The following is an 18,864-nucleotide window of genomic DNA, read 5'->3' as shown; positions in this document are numbered from 1 at the left end:
ATGGAGAATTTCATTTATACGATGACAAATCAACGTTTGCGCACAAAGTAAGATGAAAAAACAGTGAGAAAAATTGAAGATTTTGTTTTTTGTATCCTATGAATGGATAAATAACTTTTATTTGTCGGCTGAAAACTCGATCATTAGCTACCAGGCACAGCAATAGTTAATATCAAAAGCGCAACTGGAAGATAAGTAAAAATACAGAGGTTTAACAGTGCAAAAAAAATGCAAAATCTATTATCAAAATTCACATTCTTCGTAGGACAATATCGATCCACGCAAAAATTAATTGTACAAAGATGAAAATTACAGAGCAACACCTATGATACATGACCCTCCAAAGAAGATTTCTGATTTATATATCTCACCATCACATAAAAAAAAATATAACCCTCCTGTCCTCTTGATTAACAAAACCTCAACAATAGCCTAAGGGCAGTAAAAAATATGTAAGAATAGAAGACAAAAATAGCCTTCATGACAGAACCATAACCTTGATTTGGTAACCTATGCTCAATTTACAAACGGGTGGGGGAACTGATAGCCTGGTCAAAGTAAACGTAGCGGTGGCTGCCAACCTTGCACACCGAGCGTGTATCTTATCAAGGCCTGCTGACGGAGTAGTGAGAACCAAAACTTTTGTGCGGGGATTAAGTTCACAGGTTCGGAGACTCCCGTAAATGGCATCATGCTATTTACAAAACACTAAAAACTAGGCTGATTAGCACGAGCCAGTAGGGCATAAATATTCTGGACACATTCTTTAATGATCGATCATTATATCCAAGCCAGCGAACCTCGGTCGTTTGTTACTGGGGGGCGGCCCCTAGTTGGTGTTGGTGGCCTGTTAGCATTCAACTCCTGTGTGCATTAATAAAAACGTGTTTATTTTACAATAAAAGCGCCATTGAAATCACATCAGCTCAAAATTATTATTAATTAAATATCTGCAACACTATTAAAAAACACTACTATTTAATGAAAAATATTTGAGGGAGTACCTGCATCCATGTATCTTCAATATGACGTTCTGGTGACGTTTCTGGTGAGGAAATTGCTGGTGGTAATGGATGAATCAGTTTAGGAACCACAACAAGGTCTCTACCCAAAACTAATATTGCCCCGGCATTATTTGCGGTACCTTTTGGAGCAAGCAGTGCCAACATTTAGATGAGAAGATAATCAAAGGAGTGAGAAAGTGCAATACAGAAGTCAATAACATACCACAATAATTTGTAGCTGAAAAAAGCGTGATCAAATGTCCCTGGGCAAAACGCTCAAACCCATCCATCACACATTCATGTGCACGAACAATTAGTTGAAGATCATTGTTGTTGCAAAATTCCATCACCCGATCAGGCTGAAGTAACAAATAATGATTAAATGATCACAAAAGATGTTCAAGAAGAATATCAGGTAAGATAAGTCAAAAATTACGATAGTCATTCAACAAGACCATGTGGAAAATACCAAGTGACGGCATTCATTACAAACAGCTGTTAGGATATTACTTTCTATTTACATTTTTTTTTTATTTCATCTACAAACACAAACAACCAAATTACTGAAGAAAATTGAAAAATTATTTCTAGAATGACAACAGGTAAGGAGCACTCACCCCAAAAGTAACTAATCCAGGACCTCTAGCATTTGGCCGCAGTCCTTCCACGCTGTCATTCTCTGTCGGATCAGACCTAGAAACAATTCATGATGTTATCAACCAGAAAGGCGAAACACAGTCACAATAAACTTGCAATAGCACACATGCACTAACCACAATAGATCCATAAGCACAATCGATCCCGCTTCCATTGGAATTGGACGCTGAATGTTTTCAATCTGCTCTACATGATTTATTGAACGACCAATACCACCATGCATGCAAATAATTTTTTTCTCAATTAAGGCTGCTAGAGGAAGCCAATTAAACAGCTTGTTTATCCGATGCCAGGTCCAAATTCCGTCTCTCTCACCCTGATAAGCAACAAACATGATTGTTGATGAGTTCAATATAAACAAGACATAATTTCTGGTACGTTAAATTCCTTACCATCCTCTCTATGCACTCAATTCGGAAACCAAAGAGTGCATTTATATCTGCAGCTTCATGATTTCCACGTATTAGATGTACGTTGTTGGGATACTCAACCTGTAATATTCACAGAACTATGCATAAACATGAGGCCACCAAACTTCACACAAAAACAGAGAAAGACAACCTAAACAATCAAGAGTACCTTTAAAGCAAGAAGAAGGGTTATAGTTTCCAAGCTGTGCTGTCCACGATCAACATAATCTCCTAGGAATAGATAATCGATATATCTGATAGTCGTTTATACAAAATTAGCAATAGAGAAAATCAAATGCCCAAGTAACTAGTATTATAATAGCCCTGTTGGTGTTATATTAACCAGATTAGATATAAATTTTTTTACAGAAGATGTATTTTATTAATGAGATTAAATATTGTTCTATAAATAATCTAACTCCTGTATTTATACTAAAACCATGTCTATGAAAAGACAATTACAAACTTTGGGCGAACTACAATTAGAAAAATCTAGAAATCTGGAATAATTTTAATATGAATTGAAATAAAATCTAGAAAAATGCATTATATCATTGTAGTAAGGTTGGGATTTGGTGACCGGTTGATCATAGTTTTGAATCCAGGAACAACCTTTTTCCATATACAAGACAATGACTTCCCCCCTTAACTTCACACAACAAGAAGCCTTCTACATTTAGTTTAAAGGGAATACGCGAATCATGCATTTTTTTGCTAACTAGGCATGCAAGACAAATTACTACACCCCACCAAGAAGCATAATTCTGGCAGACTAGAATGAGGTAATTGGGGGAAGAAAAACCAAAAAAATTAGATCCAATTTTGTGAAATGACTTGTAAGTTAAGGATTGTCTCCACTTATGTATTGTAAATCATTCTTATGTTTAGTTAACATGAGATCTCCAATACACTCTTCTCACGTCGAGACATGTACATATTGTGCACGGATCTAGATATTCGTGGGTGGTCCAATAATGGCCCGATAACGAGATTTGATGAGTCTATCGGACCACCCATGAATATCTAAACCCACACACGAGATATACATTCCTTGACACAATGGGGTATGTTAGAGATCGCACATCAACTTAAGATAATGTCAATTTATAGTATATAAGTGGAGCAATCCTCACCTTACAAGTCGGTTTTGTAAGAATGAGTTAGACTTCAACTTACTTCTTAATATGATATAAGAACCTATCATAATAAGTTTTGATGACCCTATTGTGTCACCCACAAATATCTAGTTCAATGCTCGAGATGTATATGCCTCGAGCTGAGGGGAGTGTGTTGGAGATTCTACGTCGACTAGAGATTAAGTCAATTTACAGTATATAAGTGGGGGTAATCCTTCCCTAACACGCCAGTTTTGTAAGGATGAGTTAAGCTTAAAAATCAAATGAGACATCTATATACTGTAAAAATTGCTCAAAGATTTCAACAATGCACCAAGAATAAACAACTACAGAAACAAAATGGTGGTAAATATAGAAAGCTGGTTGTGGTTTTGATTGAACATCTTTTACATCAACAAACAAGCCCAAATAAAATAACTGCCCTTATTGACCCAGAATAGCCAGCTAAATGAATAGTTGTCACTATCAGTGGCGGACCCAAGACCAGTGGGGACTATATATAAAAAAATATATATTATCATATAATATAATGGGTCTGCTCAATTTTTACACAGATTTTTATATTAATATATGAACTTGTCACTTGATAGTGGGGTCAATATATAAATTAAAAGTTGCAAAACGTGAAAATTTAACTTATTTAATTGTAAATTCACAAAATGACAGGGTGCAACTGCCCACCCTCATCTATATATGGGTCTGCCACTAGCAACATGATGCCACTATAACCATATCCATTATAAACAAATAACCATTAATGGAAGCTATGAAACTTACGCAATGTCACCAGCAGTTGATGGTGCACCATACTCGTCAAAAAGGCGCATGAGATCACCAAACTGTCCATGTAGATCACCAAATATTTTAATTGGTGCCCTAAGTTGTAAAACACTTGGTTCACCAGAAAATATCCGCTCAGCACTGTCACAAAGATCAGCAATTTCATTACAATCCAAAAAAAACTGTCGCCGTACTGGTGGTTTCCATCCACGAGGCTTTAAGAGGTGTGCAATGACCTGTAAAAGTGAGGAAAATCCATTACAAACAATTCTGAATCTGAATACAAGCCAAAGCAAGAATGCTTCGCAATCCAACAAAAGAGAATATAAATGTAAACATAGACAGAACCCCCTAAAAATAATAATCCAAAAAATGCAATGCGGAGTAAGCAATGGAAATGAATGAAAGATTAATAAACTTGACCAACCAAGTGACAAATTACAAAGTATTTTTCTAATATTTTTAATATGAAATACAATTATTTTATGTTCATTTGATAACTCGTTGTAGAGATGAATCTGTACCTTTTTAGGTACACTGTTGATAGACATCTGCCGATCTAATAACTTCCTGGCAGCAGTTGCACTTTCTGGAGTCCCATAACTAACCCGCCTGCCTTCATTTTCAAATTGATCAATTGAAAGCTGTCTAACCATGCCACCTAATGCACCGCCAGTCTCTGCAGCAACAACCACCTGGAGAAAATTCAACACAACAAAAAAATGTGCCTAAATACTTTATGTAAACTTCTCCGCAGAATACACTTTCCCTGTTAATGAAAATATATTACGCACAGCTCTGTGATGCAGCCGAACTCCACCAGGGGTAACGTTATTTGCACCAGCAGAATCAGGCTTGATCAAGGAAGATGTTTGTTTCCCACTTGGGGTAGCCTCTGCCCCACGGTCTCTATCAGGCACTTCAGCCTCTCCATTCTCCTGCCGTGCCTTGGCAGCAGCCAGTGCTGCACTGATAGCTTCAGCTTCTGCAGCTGATGCTTCAACCAGATACTCCACACCTTTAGCAGTTCGCCTGTTCAAAGTCCTTCAGATGAATGAAGCCAAACAAGTAACACAAAATACTTGCCCAATAAAATGAAAACAGCTATTATACCGAGGTCCCTGAAGCATGGCATTTTCGGTGCTGATATCTGTATAAATGTCACCATTCATTGGGGGTGCAACTGGATTTCCCAAAACAACAGAGCCATCAGCAGCTGCCTCAGGAATTGCTTGCCTCGTTCTATCATCAATAAATCCATATCGTCCAGGTAAGCGCCCAGCTTGTACATTAGATGCAGCTGCAGCAGCAGCAGCATGTGAAGCAGCAGCGGTTGTTTCAGCAGCTGCAAGATCTTCAGCAACAAGTAGGTCATCTAGCAAGACTCCTGAAGCATAAACACAATACATTGCAGTCAGTCCAGCTCTTGAAGTTATGAATTGATTAGATAATTAAACTATCATACAATAAAATTTAAAGTATATGTATTTACTAAAAACGATTACAACAAACATAAAGCTAGTAACTCAGATGAAGTCGTACATTTCAGCTTGCAAGATGAACATGGATTGAAGGACCATTTTCATGAACAGTAGTAATTGGGGCAAAACTTTTATCCACTTGATCAAAAGGAAAATCACTTTCGTTGTTAGAGAAAGTTGATAAAATAAATCTTAGGCTAAAGCAACTTTAAAGTTAAAGCTCAATAACTTCATAAATTTAAAAAATAAAAGTCATTTGAGAGCTTTAACTTGAAACCTTGTAAAACTAAAAAAAAAACAATTTGTCCTTCCTTGGCTAATTCTTGATGAGAGGGAGAGTAAGGCTAAGAAGGTGTAAAACTTATTTTTAAAAACCCTTTCAGTTAGCTTTTTTTTCAAAAGTTACTCCCTCCTTTTTTCTTTAAAAATTAAGATCCTTAATTTTTTATGACTTCTTCAAATGTCTTTTGCCCAATTTCTCTTATAGAAAAGGAAAGCTAGGAAAAAACTAGGTAAAACACAATCATGGTCAAATTATATCATAAATCTGTAATCCCAGATCACGAGGTTTGTTTTTCATCTAAGAAGAAATTATCCAGCAACTCAGATTATTGGAATTTTCTCTCACCTAGTTTTATTATATAACAGAACATGTAAATCAAAGATAACAGAAAAATAATCTCATGCAGTATTTGTAAGTAGGAGCACAAAGTAATAATTTGATAAAAAAATATCAAATTTCTTTTTCTGCTGAAGTGATAAAAATATCATATGATATCAATCAAATTGGAAATAAAATTCAGTAGGATGAACCCACAAAATGTTATATTTATATCTTACCCCCACGTAAACCACCATAAATAAAAATTAAGTCACCAACTGCAGCAGCTGCATGCCTACAACGTCGAGTCAACTCTACTGCAGCATCTCCTCCTGCTGCATCAGCACTGTACCTACCAGTTCTTGGACTGGTAACAACAGATTTCGTATCACACCAAACACCAGCAGCAGTGTCCAATACTATAAACAAGAAAAGGAATCCAAAAATACAGCTTAAATTAGAATAATGCTAAAAGTTGCCTCCAAGTAAAAATAAATTAAAATAATAGTCCATTAACACACAATCCATGTTATATCAAAAAAAGCACAGAAGTAGTGAACAAACAAAAACTTTAAGCTACACCATGATCAGCACCTGCAACACTTGATGAGTCTTCTACCATCCTTCCTCCACCAAGAGCCCCACCAGACACATGGAGCCTTGCATTGACAAATACCTATAATCATTAAATTAAGCATGATCCCTGAATGTATATTCAACTATGAAAAATGAGAATAAAATAAAATAAACTGAATCAAACCGCTGCATGCTGGTATCTTGATGATGGTGAGACACCTGGGGCAATTGCCCATTCCCAACGACCATCTCTATGTTTAGCAAGTCCATATGCACTTGCCAATGGCTGCAAACACAAGTGGTAAAATGATATTCTCAGCAAAGTATAGGAAGAAATAATTCAGCCACAACAAATAACTGACATTAAATAGGAATAAAATTAGAGTCAGTCTGAATAAGGATGGGCCCAAAACAGAAAGCAACAATGATAGGAGCAATTGCCTGCCAACATTTGAACTCAAACATAAAATGATCACAACTATGAATGCCATTTGTAAATAATTGAATTCTACAATCAGGTAAGAAAAGCTACTGGAACTTGAACACTCAATAACTCAAAAAGCACTCCAGTAGTTTTGGAATGTTTGAATGTTTCTCATCATTTAAATGCAAACATCAATATGAAAAACATTCAATTAACCATTAACAGATTTTGTTCTATTATGGACCAGTTTCATTAAACTTAAAATAAGTGTTTCTGAAATAAATTAAGAAAATCACTAACTTAATATGCAGATAGGATTTACTACTTTAAAAAGCAGAAAACTGTTTATTTTTAAAATAAACAGATTAGATAAACACATTAAAAGGTAAAAAAAATCTGCTTATTTTATTAAAAAAACTTATTTTAAAAAATAAAGCACAAACAAACTCAATCCTATATAAAGGAAAGTCGAATACTAGAAATATATAAAAAAAATAGAAGTCTCATGAATCAACAGAATGAATAGATAATAACTCACAACACTATTGGCATCTCTCCCTCCACAGAGCAGAAGAAGTCCATCCGAGCGTGCACTTGCAGTTGCGTACCTAGTCATGATTAAATGGAAATTAAGACAATCACACCATGACAAGTTGCACCAAACAATAGCCAACTTCATAAATATATGGTAAGTCTACACTACACATAATCCATTTGCTTATATGTTCTAAGGTAAGATATTTAAGTGTTCTCTTGTACTGATGAAAAGAAAGCAATAATGAGATAACTTCCTTTCAGAGAACAGTAATACTAAAGCTATTCAAAACTACCAAATTAAGATGAAGGTTCAATTCAAACAACCCCACTTGAGCTGCAGTTTAACTCTAGTTTTCGTACATAAAACCAACTAGAAGAGGAATGTGAGCCTACTCTATAATCACATTGCTCACACAAGGAATAAAGATTAAAGCAAACCCCAAATAACACCACAGTCCAACTTTACAAAGTAATAATAAACAAATGGACATTATTGCCACATGGAAAGACTACTTAATATTTCTGACAATTCAACTTTCATTAATTTTTGTATAAATATAGCCAAATTTTACTTGAAGAAAAGAGAGCGGGTGAAAAATATCAAATCCAGGACTTGACATGAAAATATTAAAAAAACTATGAATATGAAACCAATTTAATGAATAAAAAATAGATCTATAAAATCATCATTTAAATCAATTAATATAAAAGCAAACTGGAATGAAGTGTTTGATTTAGCCACTTAACAGTTTGGCTAATGCAGACAGTCTTCACAACGTATTTCATGATGTCAAAGGGTAAAAAGTACAGAAACCCTATCACGTGTTTTTAAGAATTTAAAATTATTATGCAGATAGGGACAACAAAATATCAGTCAAATAAAGTAGAATTCATGGAGGTAGAAGCACACATGCATGGAGGTGGACCCTCTCCTTCTGGCTCTAACTTGCGCCATTCATAAGGCTTGGCAGCTGTGTCCAAGGCCCATACATCCGCCAAAGGTCTCTTTCCTGGAAAGCAAAGACCAAGAAGTGTGACACCCAATAAATTTTTACTCACAAAAACAACCAAGGCACACATTGCAAAAGGAGTGGCATTTGAATAGTTACCATCATTGCCTCCAATTGCCATTAGATACCTCTGCCCCACCAAAGCCATTACATGTCCATAACGTGGTCCGGGTCCAGGGCCCTGAACAGACACTCTACATGAAATTCAAAACCCTAGATTAGATAAATAACATTGGTCACATTAAGTCGATAAGGGAAAAAACACAGGTTACAATCCAAACCTATGCCAGCGTGGCCATTGCTGAGTTAGATCAAGAACATGAAGGTCCTCAGCTGACAAACCAGCAGGACCAATGCCACCCTGTGTAACATTGCAATATTCCCTTATGAAGTAAGCTAATCATTTAAAGAAAGGAAATAAGTTCAGAAACAATAAGATACCCTTTTCATGCTACCTGAATAACCACCATAGTTCCCACAGCAGTCGCCACATGTGCTGCCCTTGGAGTCGGAGGTTCTCCAAAGGGAGTTAACCTGCATGATATTTCCCTTATTAAGCACTAATGCAAAGTAGGTAAGTCTATAAAAACACTAATTAAGTCTTAAAGGAGGTGAGAGAGAATGAATTGGTTAAGCTCACCTAGACCATTTATTAGTCAAGACATCATAACAGTGGACATCAGCTGTGGCACCAGCTAAACCTGAAAAGCAAATCATATACCATGATAAATTTTAAGAAAACACATTAAAACACTCAATTGTTAAAGGTAATTAATGCCATTTTATCACAGAAGAAGCTCCTCTACTCCAATCAAAATGAACTCTTCTTAAAAGGGAAACATGCAAAAATCTATATAAATTATAGCTTGTCTTGTACCACTCCTCTCAGGAAGATCCGCAGATGTAGTCAATTACTAAATAATCAAGAATGTTGGTGTGAAATCAAGGTTTTTTACCAACATCGATATGCACCACAAAAATAAAACATTGTTCTGAACATTTTTCTACTAGGATGACTAATTTTGAGATTTAAGGAACAAAAACCATTTGGCGCTTCAAATGAATAAAAACACGATATAGGGTGTGGAAACAATAATCGATTATTACTTCCATGAACTACTACTTACTTAGAACATTATTTGAAATGTATACTTTTCACAACACATACTGAAACAGAACCATTCTTTCTTTAATAAAACAGGGTTCATTGAGCTCCTTATACCACTGAACCAAAGATAACACTTCATATGGTTTATCATATATGATAACCAAAAATATTATATGAAAAATGAAAGGTATCAATCGAAACTCATTGACACATTCACGGACCTCCACCTCCTAAGTGCTTAGCTTTTAGCCCTTTAGTAGAGTTGGTCTTGATAAGGTACCAAAGCTTTTACAGTTCTACTACCACGTGGCCAAGAATTCAATCCTTGCCAGTTGCAATCACCATTCTCCAAAATTAGAGTAATTTATAAGTAAATTGAATTTGTGCATTGTCTAAAATTCAAAAGTGAGATTCTCTTGCTTGTAGGGCGCGTTAGATATAAAACCATCCATGGCCTTCCACCCAAGAGAGCTTATCTGCTAGGTGCATTAGTTCTTGACATCTTGTTTGAGTGAATGCAATTGCTATGAAGTGGAACCGAACAGACACTAACAAAAGTGTTCTCTACGACATATTTTTCCTTTACTTATTGTTCCCCTCAAAAATAGGAAAACAAGTGAGATTTATGGAAAGTCTTGTAAATAATTTTTTATGACATTTCAAATGACAAACAACCATAAAACAGAAACAAAGTTGTGATATAAATAATTCAATTCATTCCATTTAATTGCATCGCACAAACTCATTTTTTCCCTAAGATTGGGAATGAAATATTTGCAAAGAAGTAGGAGTTTCACTTAATATATAGAAAACAAGATAAACTAGACGGAGGTGGTTAGATCATGAGAGCAAAAGAACAACAAAGGCTAATGAGAAAAGTAAATCAAATTGAAGATAGTTTCATTAAAAGGGGTAAAGAAAATCCAAAGAAAACTCTACAATGGTTTTACTTCAAAACACATCAAGCATGCAAAGCCTGTAGTTAACAAACTAACAATACCAAAACTCAATTCTCAGCCACAAAAATACGGAGGAATGTTATATTAACTTCATAACATATGCTGGGGAAACTGAAACCAAGGTATAATAATTAAATACATACGTATGCCCGCATTTCCAGCAGATGAAGGAGTCCCTGAAGCGGCAGAATTTCCTTCAAGAGCAGTGGCACCGCCGAACAAAATCAGCCTCGGGCCAATGTACCCCGACGTCCCCTCCTCTCCGACCGCCGCCACCGCCGTCAATGTGTGGCCGCACCTCGGCCCCGGTCCGTCCTCTTTCTTCTCCAAAATTGCATTCACCACAGTATAAGTTGGCGCCAGCCTCGGTCCACCCGACGGACTCTGCGGCGCCGCAGCAGGCGCCGGAGATCCGCCTCCAGACGACGGAGGCTCCTCTAGCTGCTCTCCTTCCGTCTCAGCCGACGGCTGAGCAGCGGCGGCGTGGTTCTGCACAGCCGGATCGTGATCGGTCTCCGGCACCATCGAGGAATCGACATCCATTGCTTCAACCCTAAGATTCGAGCAATTTCAAAAGATCGGAGCTAAAATTCCGGCGAAATCAAATTTCGAACCAACATTTGAATTCGCTTCGCGGAATCCGAACGCCTCAAACGAACTCTCTACCTTCAATAACACGCACAGCGAACAAATAAGCCAACAAAATCAATGTTCTCAATAGAAAAGCCTCGGCTCGGACGATTCTCCAATTCGAAGACGAAAATCCGAAACGAGAAAATTTCAGAAACAGTAACCAGCGAAAGGAAATTAGTCTCTAGGTTTTCTCTCTCTCTTCTTTCTCTCTCTTCTGCGTTGAAAGTTGAAACTCTGAGAAAAGAAAAGAAAAAGAAGCGGTCGAAGAAACGGGGACGGAGACAATATCGAAACCACAGCAACAACGAAAAACACACACTCGCAGCCCCAAAGCCGAAAAAGGAAAAAAATTAAAATAAATAAATAATTCAAACACTTTCTTTGGGGTTGAGTTGAAGGTGTTGTGTCTTTCTCTCTCTAGAATTTATTTTTATTTGCCTTTTTGGTTTTCTACTTTTTATATAAAATATTTTTTTATTGTGTATATTCTGTTTTTTTAGAAAAGTTTAGAGGGTGACCCAAATGAACCGATTGGGACGTGTAGAGAGGGGCTAGCGGTGGCGGCCCCCGTCTCACGGCGGAGAATGGGAAATGGGTTACCGGGGATTGCTTAAACCGTTTATTTAACGGCTCAGTTAGCAAAGCTGAATGTGAAAGCACGCGCTGAAGAAAGCGCTATGCTGCTATATATTGCTTTTGATTCTCTCTGTCATGTGTGTTGTTGGGTTGTGAGTAAGTATGCTTCTCTTCGTTGTTATTATTAACCTGCACCTGAATTGATACCCTTTTTGACTCTTTTTCTATACACATGTTTGCCTGTTTGGATAGCTGGTACCATCTACTAAAATATTACTATTCAACAAAAATGAAGTTGCGCATTAAAATTTGAATATGTGGGTTCATATGGTGAAATACCAAATCATTTATTCTCTTTTGATTTTATAGTAAAAGTTTTAAAAATTTGAGAGAGTGAATGTATGTGGAGTTTGAGAGAAAAAATGTAAAAAATATGAAATACTAAATCTGATTGTGTTTGGAATTGAGAATAAAATGTGAGGAATTGAGAGAGTAGATATTTAAATATTCGTGAGAAAAATATAAAAGATTAATTATGTTCAGATTGAAATACCTTAAAAGTGAATATATAAAAAAATTGTGATTTAAAATTAATCGGTTCACAACCATTTATCTTAATTTATATAATTATTTTAATTTAATATTTTATTATTAAATTGAGTTGTTAATTGCTTGTATGAGAAAACAAAAATAGGTGTTAAATGCTTTTTTTTCCTTCTAAAAAAAAGTACAATACACATAATAAATATATTCAACTTTGTGTAAATCATGCTTGAAAGTTCTTGTGTCGGTGTGGGTCGTATAACTGATGTAATGTCTCGGTCCTCATTATTGGACCGATCGAGGTTAAGGTTCACGTCCATAAGGTCGATCGACAATACAAGTCCAATTATGTTCAATCAAGGTCAGCGAAGCTAATCCATGATTAAGAGCTAGGTAATGCAACCCTAAACGCAGTACAACTCCTTAACCTGACCCAATAAGGAAAGTCCACCATAGATAATATAAATAACACATATTCCAAGAATCAGGTTCGTCATTATATACGGTGCTCTGAAAACCGAGTACCTAACGTCTTTGCTGACTTGAGCGTCAGAGTGCATTCTGCAGATACTATCCGAGTCTGGATTACAAGAAACCCAAAAATCAAGATTAGGAAATAAGAGCGAGAAATTTACAAGGAAGGGAGCTGAAGGACCATACGACCGACTCATAGACAAAGAAAAAAGAATCCTCTTAAAACTTCTCTATACCCCAACTCCTGTGCTGGAACAATTCTTTGATAAAGTTACAATTCAAATTACACTATTATGGTGCTTTGTGGGAGGGAAGCAAACCTTCCTAAATGAATGGATTCATTATAAAATATTAATGTTTTATATAAAAATAAAAATAAATGTCATATAATTACAAAATAGTTTATGTATTATTAAATTAAAATTATTTATACAACAAATATTAAATAATTCTTATATTTTTAATACATTTAATTTAAATTTAAATTAATATTACAATAACATGAAATTAAAACCTGGCTTCTCATTGTCTGTAATTTTCTATTTTCAGTTAATTTATAACAATTATTAATTGTATTCTGTAGAAAATGAGATTTTTTTATCATTTTTATATAACGCTAATTTCCAGAATAAATAATTTTTATTATATAAAATGTCTTTTAGATTTATAAAAGTTCATATAAATTATTATTTACAGTTGCTCTTCAGTTACTAATGATTTTAAAAAATACTGAAAATTACGTAAAATAAAGTTGGCACGAAAAAAGTTATAAAGTGAATATGACATAAAAGAAATTATAATATACAAATAAAAATGTGATAAAGTTGAGAGAAGTATTACTATTGTGAAAAGAACAGCAAAATGTACATCCTTAATATATATATATATATATATATATAAATAATATTAAAGAATATTTTTTATTTAATCAATGGTTATATTAATTAAAAATAATTTAGTAGACCTATTTAATTGAGATTTCAAAAAAAGTTAAAAGATTTTTTTTTAAAGTCTGTGGTGGTTTTTAATCTAAATTTTAAAATATTAAAATAATCAAATGGTATTGAACACGACTATCGGGATATTTTTAGAACATTAAATATTCGAATTATGTTTTAAAAGAATAAAACACTCATCCTACAAAATTTAATCTATTATTTTGTTATTTGACTTTTTGTGAATTTTGTATAAACTTTTATTTGTGCATATAAATATTCTTTTTGTGTATATTAATTTTTTTATTCTCATTTAAATTATTTTTTTCAATCAATCTCAGCAGTGATAGCAAAAAAATTGTTTTTTCAATTTCCAAATTTTCTCATCCACCTGAGTAATTGTTTTATGTCATTCACATGGATAAATTTGTGTTCTTCAATTTCAAACATTTTCTCATCCACCTGAGTAATTGTTTTATGTCATCTACATGGATTAAATAGTAATAAAGGAAGTAGGTCAAATAATAATTAACTATATGAATTAAGGACGAGGAACTTAATTTTAATAAAATAATTATAAGTTTAAGATGTTATTTGATTATAAATAGAACTGATAAACCCTAAAAAACGAACAATATATTCGGTGTTCTAATAAAAGAGATCATTATATAATTTAAAGGAGAGACAGAATAGTTATTACTGGTATTACATTATTTAATTTCTTTATGCTACTACACCTGATTAGGTATTGATATTTTATATTTTAATTAACATTTATTCCTTTTAATTATTTATGTTTGTTTTCTTTACCCAATAATTAATTTGTTGAAGGCAATTATTATAAAATATAATTAAAAATATTAAAACAAAATTACTTTAATTTTTTTATTAAGATTAATGAAAGTTATAAAGTTGATTTCTTTATTAAACACGCATATATATATATATACACATATTATTATTGTGTTAATAAAATTATAAATAGTTAATGAAAATAATAAAATTATTTTTTTATAAATAGTTTCATGTGCATACAATTTTGGGTCTCCCTAAATTGTCTTTGTAGCGTCACAGTTAACTATCTAAATTTACACTACCGGTATAACCAGGACTAAATAGTACCTGAAACTGATTGTACAATTGTTGACGTGTAAGTGATCTTTTTGCTCCTTCCTTTAAGTTTCCTTCCTCGATTGCTGGTGCTCGGTTTGGGTTGACATAAAAAAGGTACTCTAACGATTAAGTAAGCACTATGTAAAGAGTGTATGTTTGTAAATTGATTAAAGTGTACCTTACACCTCTGTAGAGGATTTATTTATAGTGTTTAGTCGAGAGGCCCTTGCTGTGATAGGCTGAATCAATCAAATATCAATTGCTAACTAATTTATAGCATGTCATCGATTTATAGGGAGGTACATTGGTATATTAAAGAATATCTGGAATATATTTTAGTTGATCAATGTTTGGTTGATTTCTCAGAACATAATTTGGGATCTTATTATTACTCATCAAGAGCTCTTCGTAACTATCATTGTCACTCCTGTCATTATTAGCTTCAAAGTACGTTTAAACACGATTGATCGGTCATCGTGACCGAGTGACTAACTCGTCTAATACTGACTAGTACACTTGCCCCTTAGACTTGAAGAATCGCTAGTTTCTGAAGAGTCGAGATGTGACCATTGGGTGCCCCGAGGTGAGATCTGACTTGTGCTTTTTTGAAACGTTGTTTATTGGACACTATTCAATCCAAACGATCTAACGGTCCCTGATCCGTGCTGGTTCATATGCCAAGTGTTGGGTACCCTTAGATGTGAAGTGATCTAACAGTCCGAGAGGTGACTTTTCGTATTCTTTATCCTTTTTGGGGTTTTATAAATAGAAGTGTTTGTGAACGTTGATGAGTTTGTTGTTTTATCTTCTATGCTAGAGTTCATCAAGCATGATCCGAGTGCCGAGTCTCAAGCAATTCCTTGTCTTTTCCATTTTTTACTCAAAAGGGTTAGTAATGTCTTCCCTTATTGAGTCTTCAAGATCTATTGTGAATCTTGAGTCTTCTGAACCTACACACTCCGCATCTGGTGGCATGAAAAATAATTTGGACCATTTGATCGATGTTGTGTCTGATATTCCTGACTATGAGTGGGTTGACCCACGCATATTAGACGTCGCTACTTGCTTTAGAGGTCCTACCGCTTTAAATGGTTTTTTTGTCTAAAGTGTCCATTTTGAAACCTAACGCTCCCTCGGATGCGGTTGCAGCTGATAGTTGCAATCACTCCAACCGAGTCTGTCATGGTCGGGAGAATTCTCCTCAAGAGTTTTTTTATGTATATATTACTTTTCTCAATGATTTACATGTCACTCTTCCATTTGATGAGTTTACGATGGGGGTCCTTCAGATCCTCAATGTTGCCCCAACTCAATTGCATCCCAATTCATGGGTAGCCCTTCAAGCCTTTAGAGCGATTTTTGTATTTTTAGGTTGAGGCAAACTCCTCAATGCTTCCTTTTCTATTATAATTCTCATTCAAACTTACCCCCGTGAGTTGGTTATCCTTGACTAGTCGTCTAGGTAGCATCCGTTTTGCTCCTTACACCTTGTCCTATAAACACTTAAAAGAGAGGTATTTTAAAGTTTTTATCGAATCGAACGAGAAACCATAATTTTACGATTCCGAAGGGAGGTCGAAGTTCCCGTTTCAATGGACTCCGAATCCTAGACGTTACGTCTCCTGGGTGAGGTCCTCAATGACTCCCCAAGATAAAGAAATCTTTTTCATTCTCGACCAACTTCCCAATAGGAGTGGCAATGCGGGTTGGCCCGCCCCACATAGGCAATGCCTACTTTGACCCGCAAAATGCAAGTTGATTCACCCCGGGCTAGGAGTGGGGACTCATTTCACTGGCTCGCCTCGGATAAGAAGTAACCTGCGGGCCTACGGGCCAACCCACATAAGTTTTTTTCTTTCAAAAATTAAAATTTCATTAATTATAAAAATAAATCATTTTTACTACTGAAAAATTCAAGTATGAGGGTTGTTAGAAGGCTTGATTAAAAATAATTAAAGTTTTGTTTTGCATGTAGTTTTTCAAATATATGTATGTAAATGTATAAGAGTATTTTATCAAAGTTTTGCTACAAAATATTTTGATGAAGATGACTAATTTTTTAACTATTCTATTGAAATATCTTTTTTATATTATTTTTTTATTAACAAATTTTAAATATAAGACTTTACTTAAAACTAAATCCACTGTCACTCTTAATACTAACTCATTTAGATTATTAAAATAAAACATTCATTTTTTTAGTACATTAAATTCAATTTTTTAAAAATAAAACAAAAAAAAGTTACATTGCAATAATGGATGAATGAGATATGATTTTTTTTACAAAAAAATAATTAAATAATTATTTTTTTATTTATGCGGGTCAGCGAGACAACTCGCCCTGCCCCACTGTTTGCTTGCACGGGTTATAAGTTATGCGAGGCGGGCCAAAACAAGTAAGCTGGCTAGATTAGTGAGCCCGCCTGCACTTTTTAATAATGGGTCGTGGGCCGGCCCGCATGGCTCACCCCGCATTGCCACCCTTACATCCCAACAGGCTTCCAACTAGGAAGTTTGTTTCCTTGTTTGACTCGTCCAAGAGGTGGACGGATTTGACCGGTATGTCACATTTCAATGTATGTACAACTTTATTCGACATATTGACTGGATTGTTAATTCTTTTGTGTCTTGGAGAAATAATGTCTCATGTCGACCCATGATCGACAAAATATTTAAAGCAGTTGAAACGTCAAGCGCCAAAAGATTTCGTTGAAGGTACTTGGTGCGGGAACCTCGTCCCCGGTCGTTGAAGTGGTGCCTTCTAAGACAACCGTGCCTCCTCTTAGCTTGAGAAAAATGGGTCGTTCGGGCAAGATATCCCAGCCTCAAGTGGATATCAGGTCGTCTTCCACACCCTCAATATTGGGCAGTTGTCTACAGTTAGCCCAAGTTGTTCAAATCGGGATGACACCTGAAGAAGAAAGCATATTAACCGTTATCTCGACAGATGACTTGGTAAAGGGACTGATTGAGATGCTAAGTCGCTCCCTGGTGGTGACCCATATATTGGGGGCAAACTAAAGAGGAACTTGGTCGCTGTGGTGGCTGATGACTTTTTACGTCAAGTGCACTGCATTGTCATAAGTAATAATTTGTTCTTAAAGACGGATATCGATCCTACAAGGAACAATTGAAATATCAAGTACAATGCTTGCTAAATATAAAACAGAACAATAAAAAGTGTCTTGGAAATGATCAATAAGAAAACATACAAAGAATTGGTTGCTTCAAGTTGGGAAAATAGGGAATATGTTTCATCTCTCTCACTCTCATGTATTTTGATTAGAATGTTAATATTAAGTTCTTTGATTGAAATTGATGCCCGTAAAATTCATTTATATCGACCTCTCGCATATAAACATATAAAATTATTAAGAATGTTTCCTAAATATCGATCTCTCGCACACTTATGAAAACAACTTAGAGTCTCACTCAAACGTTAATAGCAATTAACATTTCAAGTCTATCTCTAGCACTCAAATATGTTATGTATTGTTGTTCAGGTTAGAACCCTAAAAATACCTCTCAGTTAGATTTAAGATTCTAGATCAAAAGTGAGAAACAAAACAACAATATCAATACTCAATCAAGAACAAAATATTATATCATATTCAAATATCACCTCAATACATAAAAGCTCGAACAAATTACTTTCAATCTCAAAGGGTAGAATTAGTCACTCATACTTCTAGCACCTTCCATTCTTCCAATTGGTTACAAATCACTCAATGATGTTTTCCTTTCAATCTAGCACACTAGGATTAATTCTTTAGCCCCCTATTTAGCCTAATTTAATAGGGTTAGGTGACTTCCTGCGTTGTGTTGATGGGATGGTTCATAAAACATAAAATTAGCCTAATTAATCTGATGCATTCTCACAGGCATTATTTTTCAAAAACTTCACGGG

General features: G+C 34.9%; 1 protein-coding gene across 1 annotated transcript; it reads right to left on the bottom strand.

Moving 5' to 3' along the window:
* Positions 1-210: 210 nt before the first annotated feature.
* LOC137835590 (serine/threonine-protein phosphatase BSL3) lies at positions 211-12,072 on the bottom strand. Its single transcript, XM_068644173.1, has 21 exons — positions 10,827-12,072; positions 9,257-9,317; positions 9,072-9,150; positions 8,898-8,977; positions 8,716-8,810; positions 8,517-8,616; positions 7,608-7,677; positions 6,830-6,931; positions 6,664-6,745; positions 6,309-6,488; positions 5,101-5,374; positions 4,782-5,019; positions 4,512-4,682; positions 3,985-4,223; positions 2,241-2,325; positions 2,054-2,152; positions 1,778-1,977; positions 1,622-1,697; positions 1,228-1,363; positions 1,005-1,144; positions 211-864 (listed from the first exon to the last, which is right to left on the bottom strand). Exons 1-21 carry the CDS (start codon positions 11,224-11,226, stop codon positions 781-783), a joined length of 2,991 nt encoding a protein of 996 aa, XP_068500274.1. The 5' UTR covers positions 11,227-12,072; the 3' UTR covers positions 211-780.
* Positions 12,073-18,864: the final 6,792 nt, after the last annotated feature.

Source organism: Phaseolus vulgaris, chromosome 5 (assembly GCF_000499845.2).
Source record: "Phaseolus vulgaris cultivar G19833 chromosome 5, P. vulgaris v2.0, whole genome shotgun sequence".
Taxonomy (NCBI): Eukaryota; Viridiplantae; Streptophyta; class Magnoliopsida; order Fabales; family Fabaceae; genus Phaseolus; species Phaseolus vulgaris.
Note: the sequence above shows the minus strand (reverse complement) of the source record. Positions and strands in the feature narration are given on the sequence as shown.

What these genes read in the sequence shown, in the direction of transcription:
- LOC137835590 (XM_068644173.1), bottom strand. Translation starts at nt 11,226, where the DNA reads ATGGATGTCGATTCCTCGATGGTGCCGGAGACCGATCACGATCCGGCT. An exon ending in GGCAATTGGAGGCAATGATG is followed by an intron (nt 8,617 to 8,715) that starts GTAACTATTCAA and finishes TTTGCTTTCCAG; the next exon opens with GAAAGAGACCTTTGGCGGAT. An exon ending in CCCTTCTTCTTGCTTTAAAG is followed by an intron (nt 2,153 to 2,240) that starts GTACTCTTGATT and finishes TGAATATTACAG; the next exon opens with GTTGAGTATCCCAACAACGT.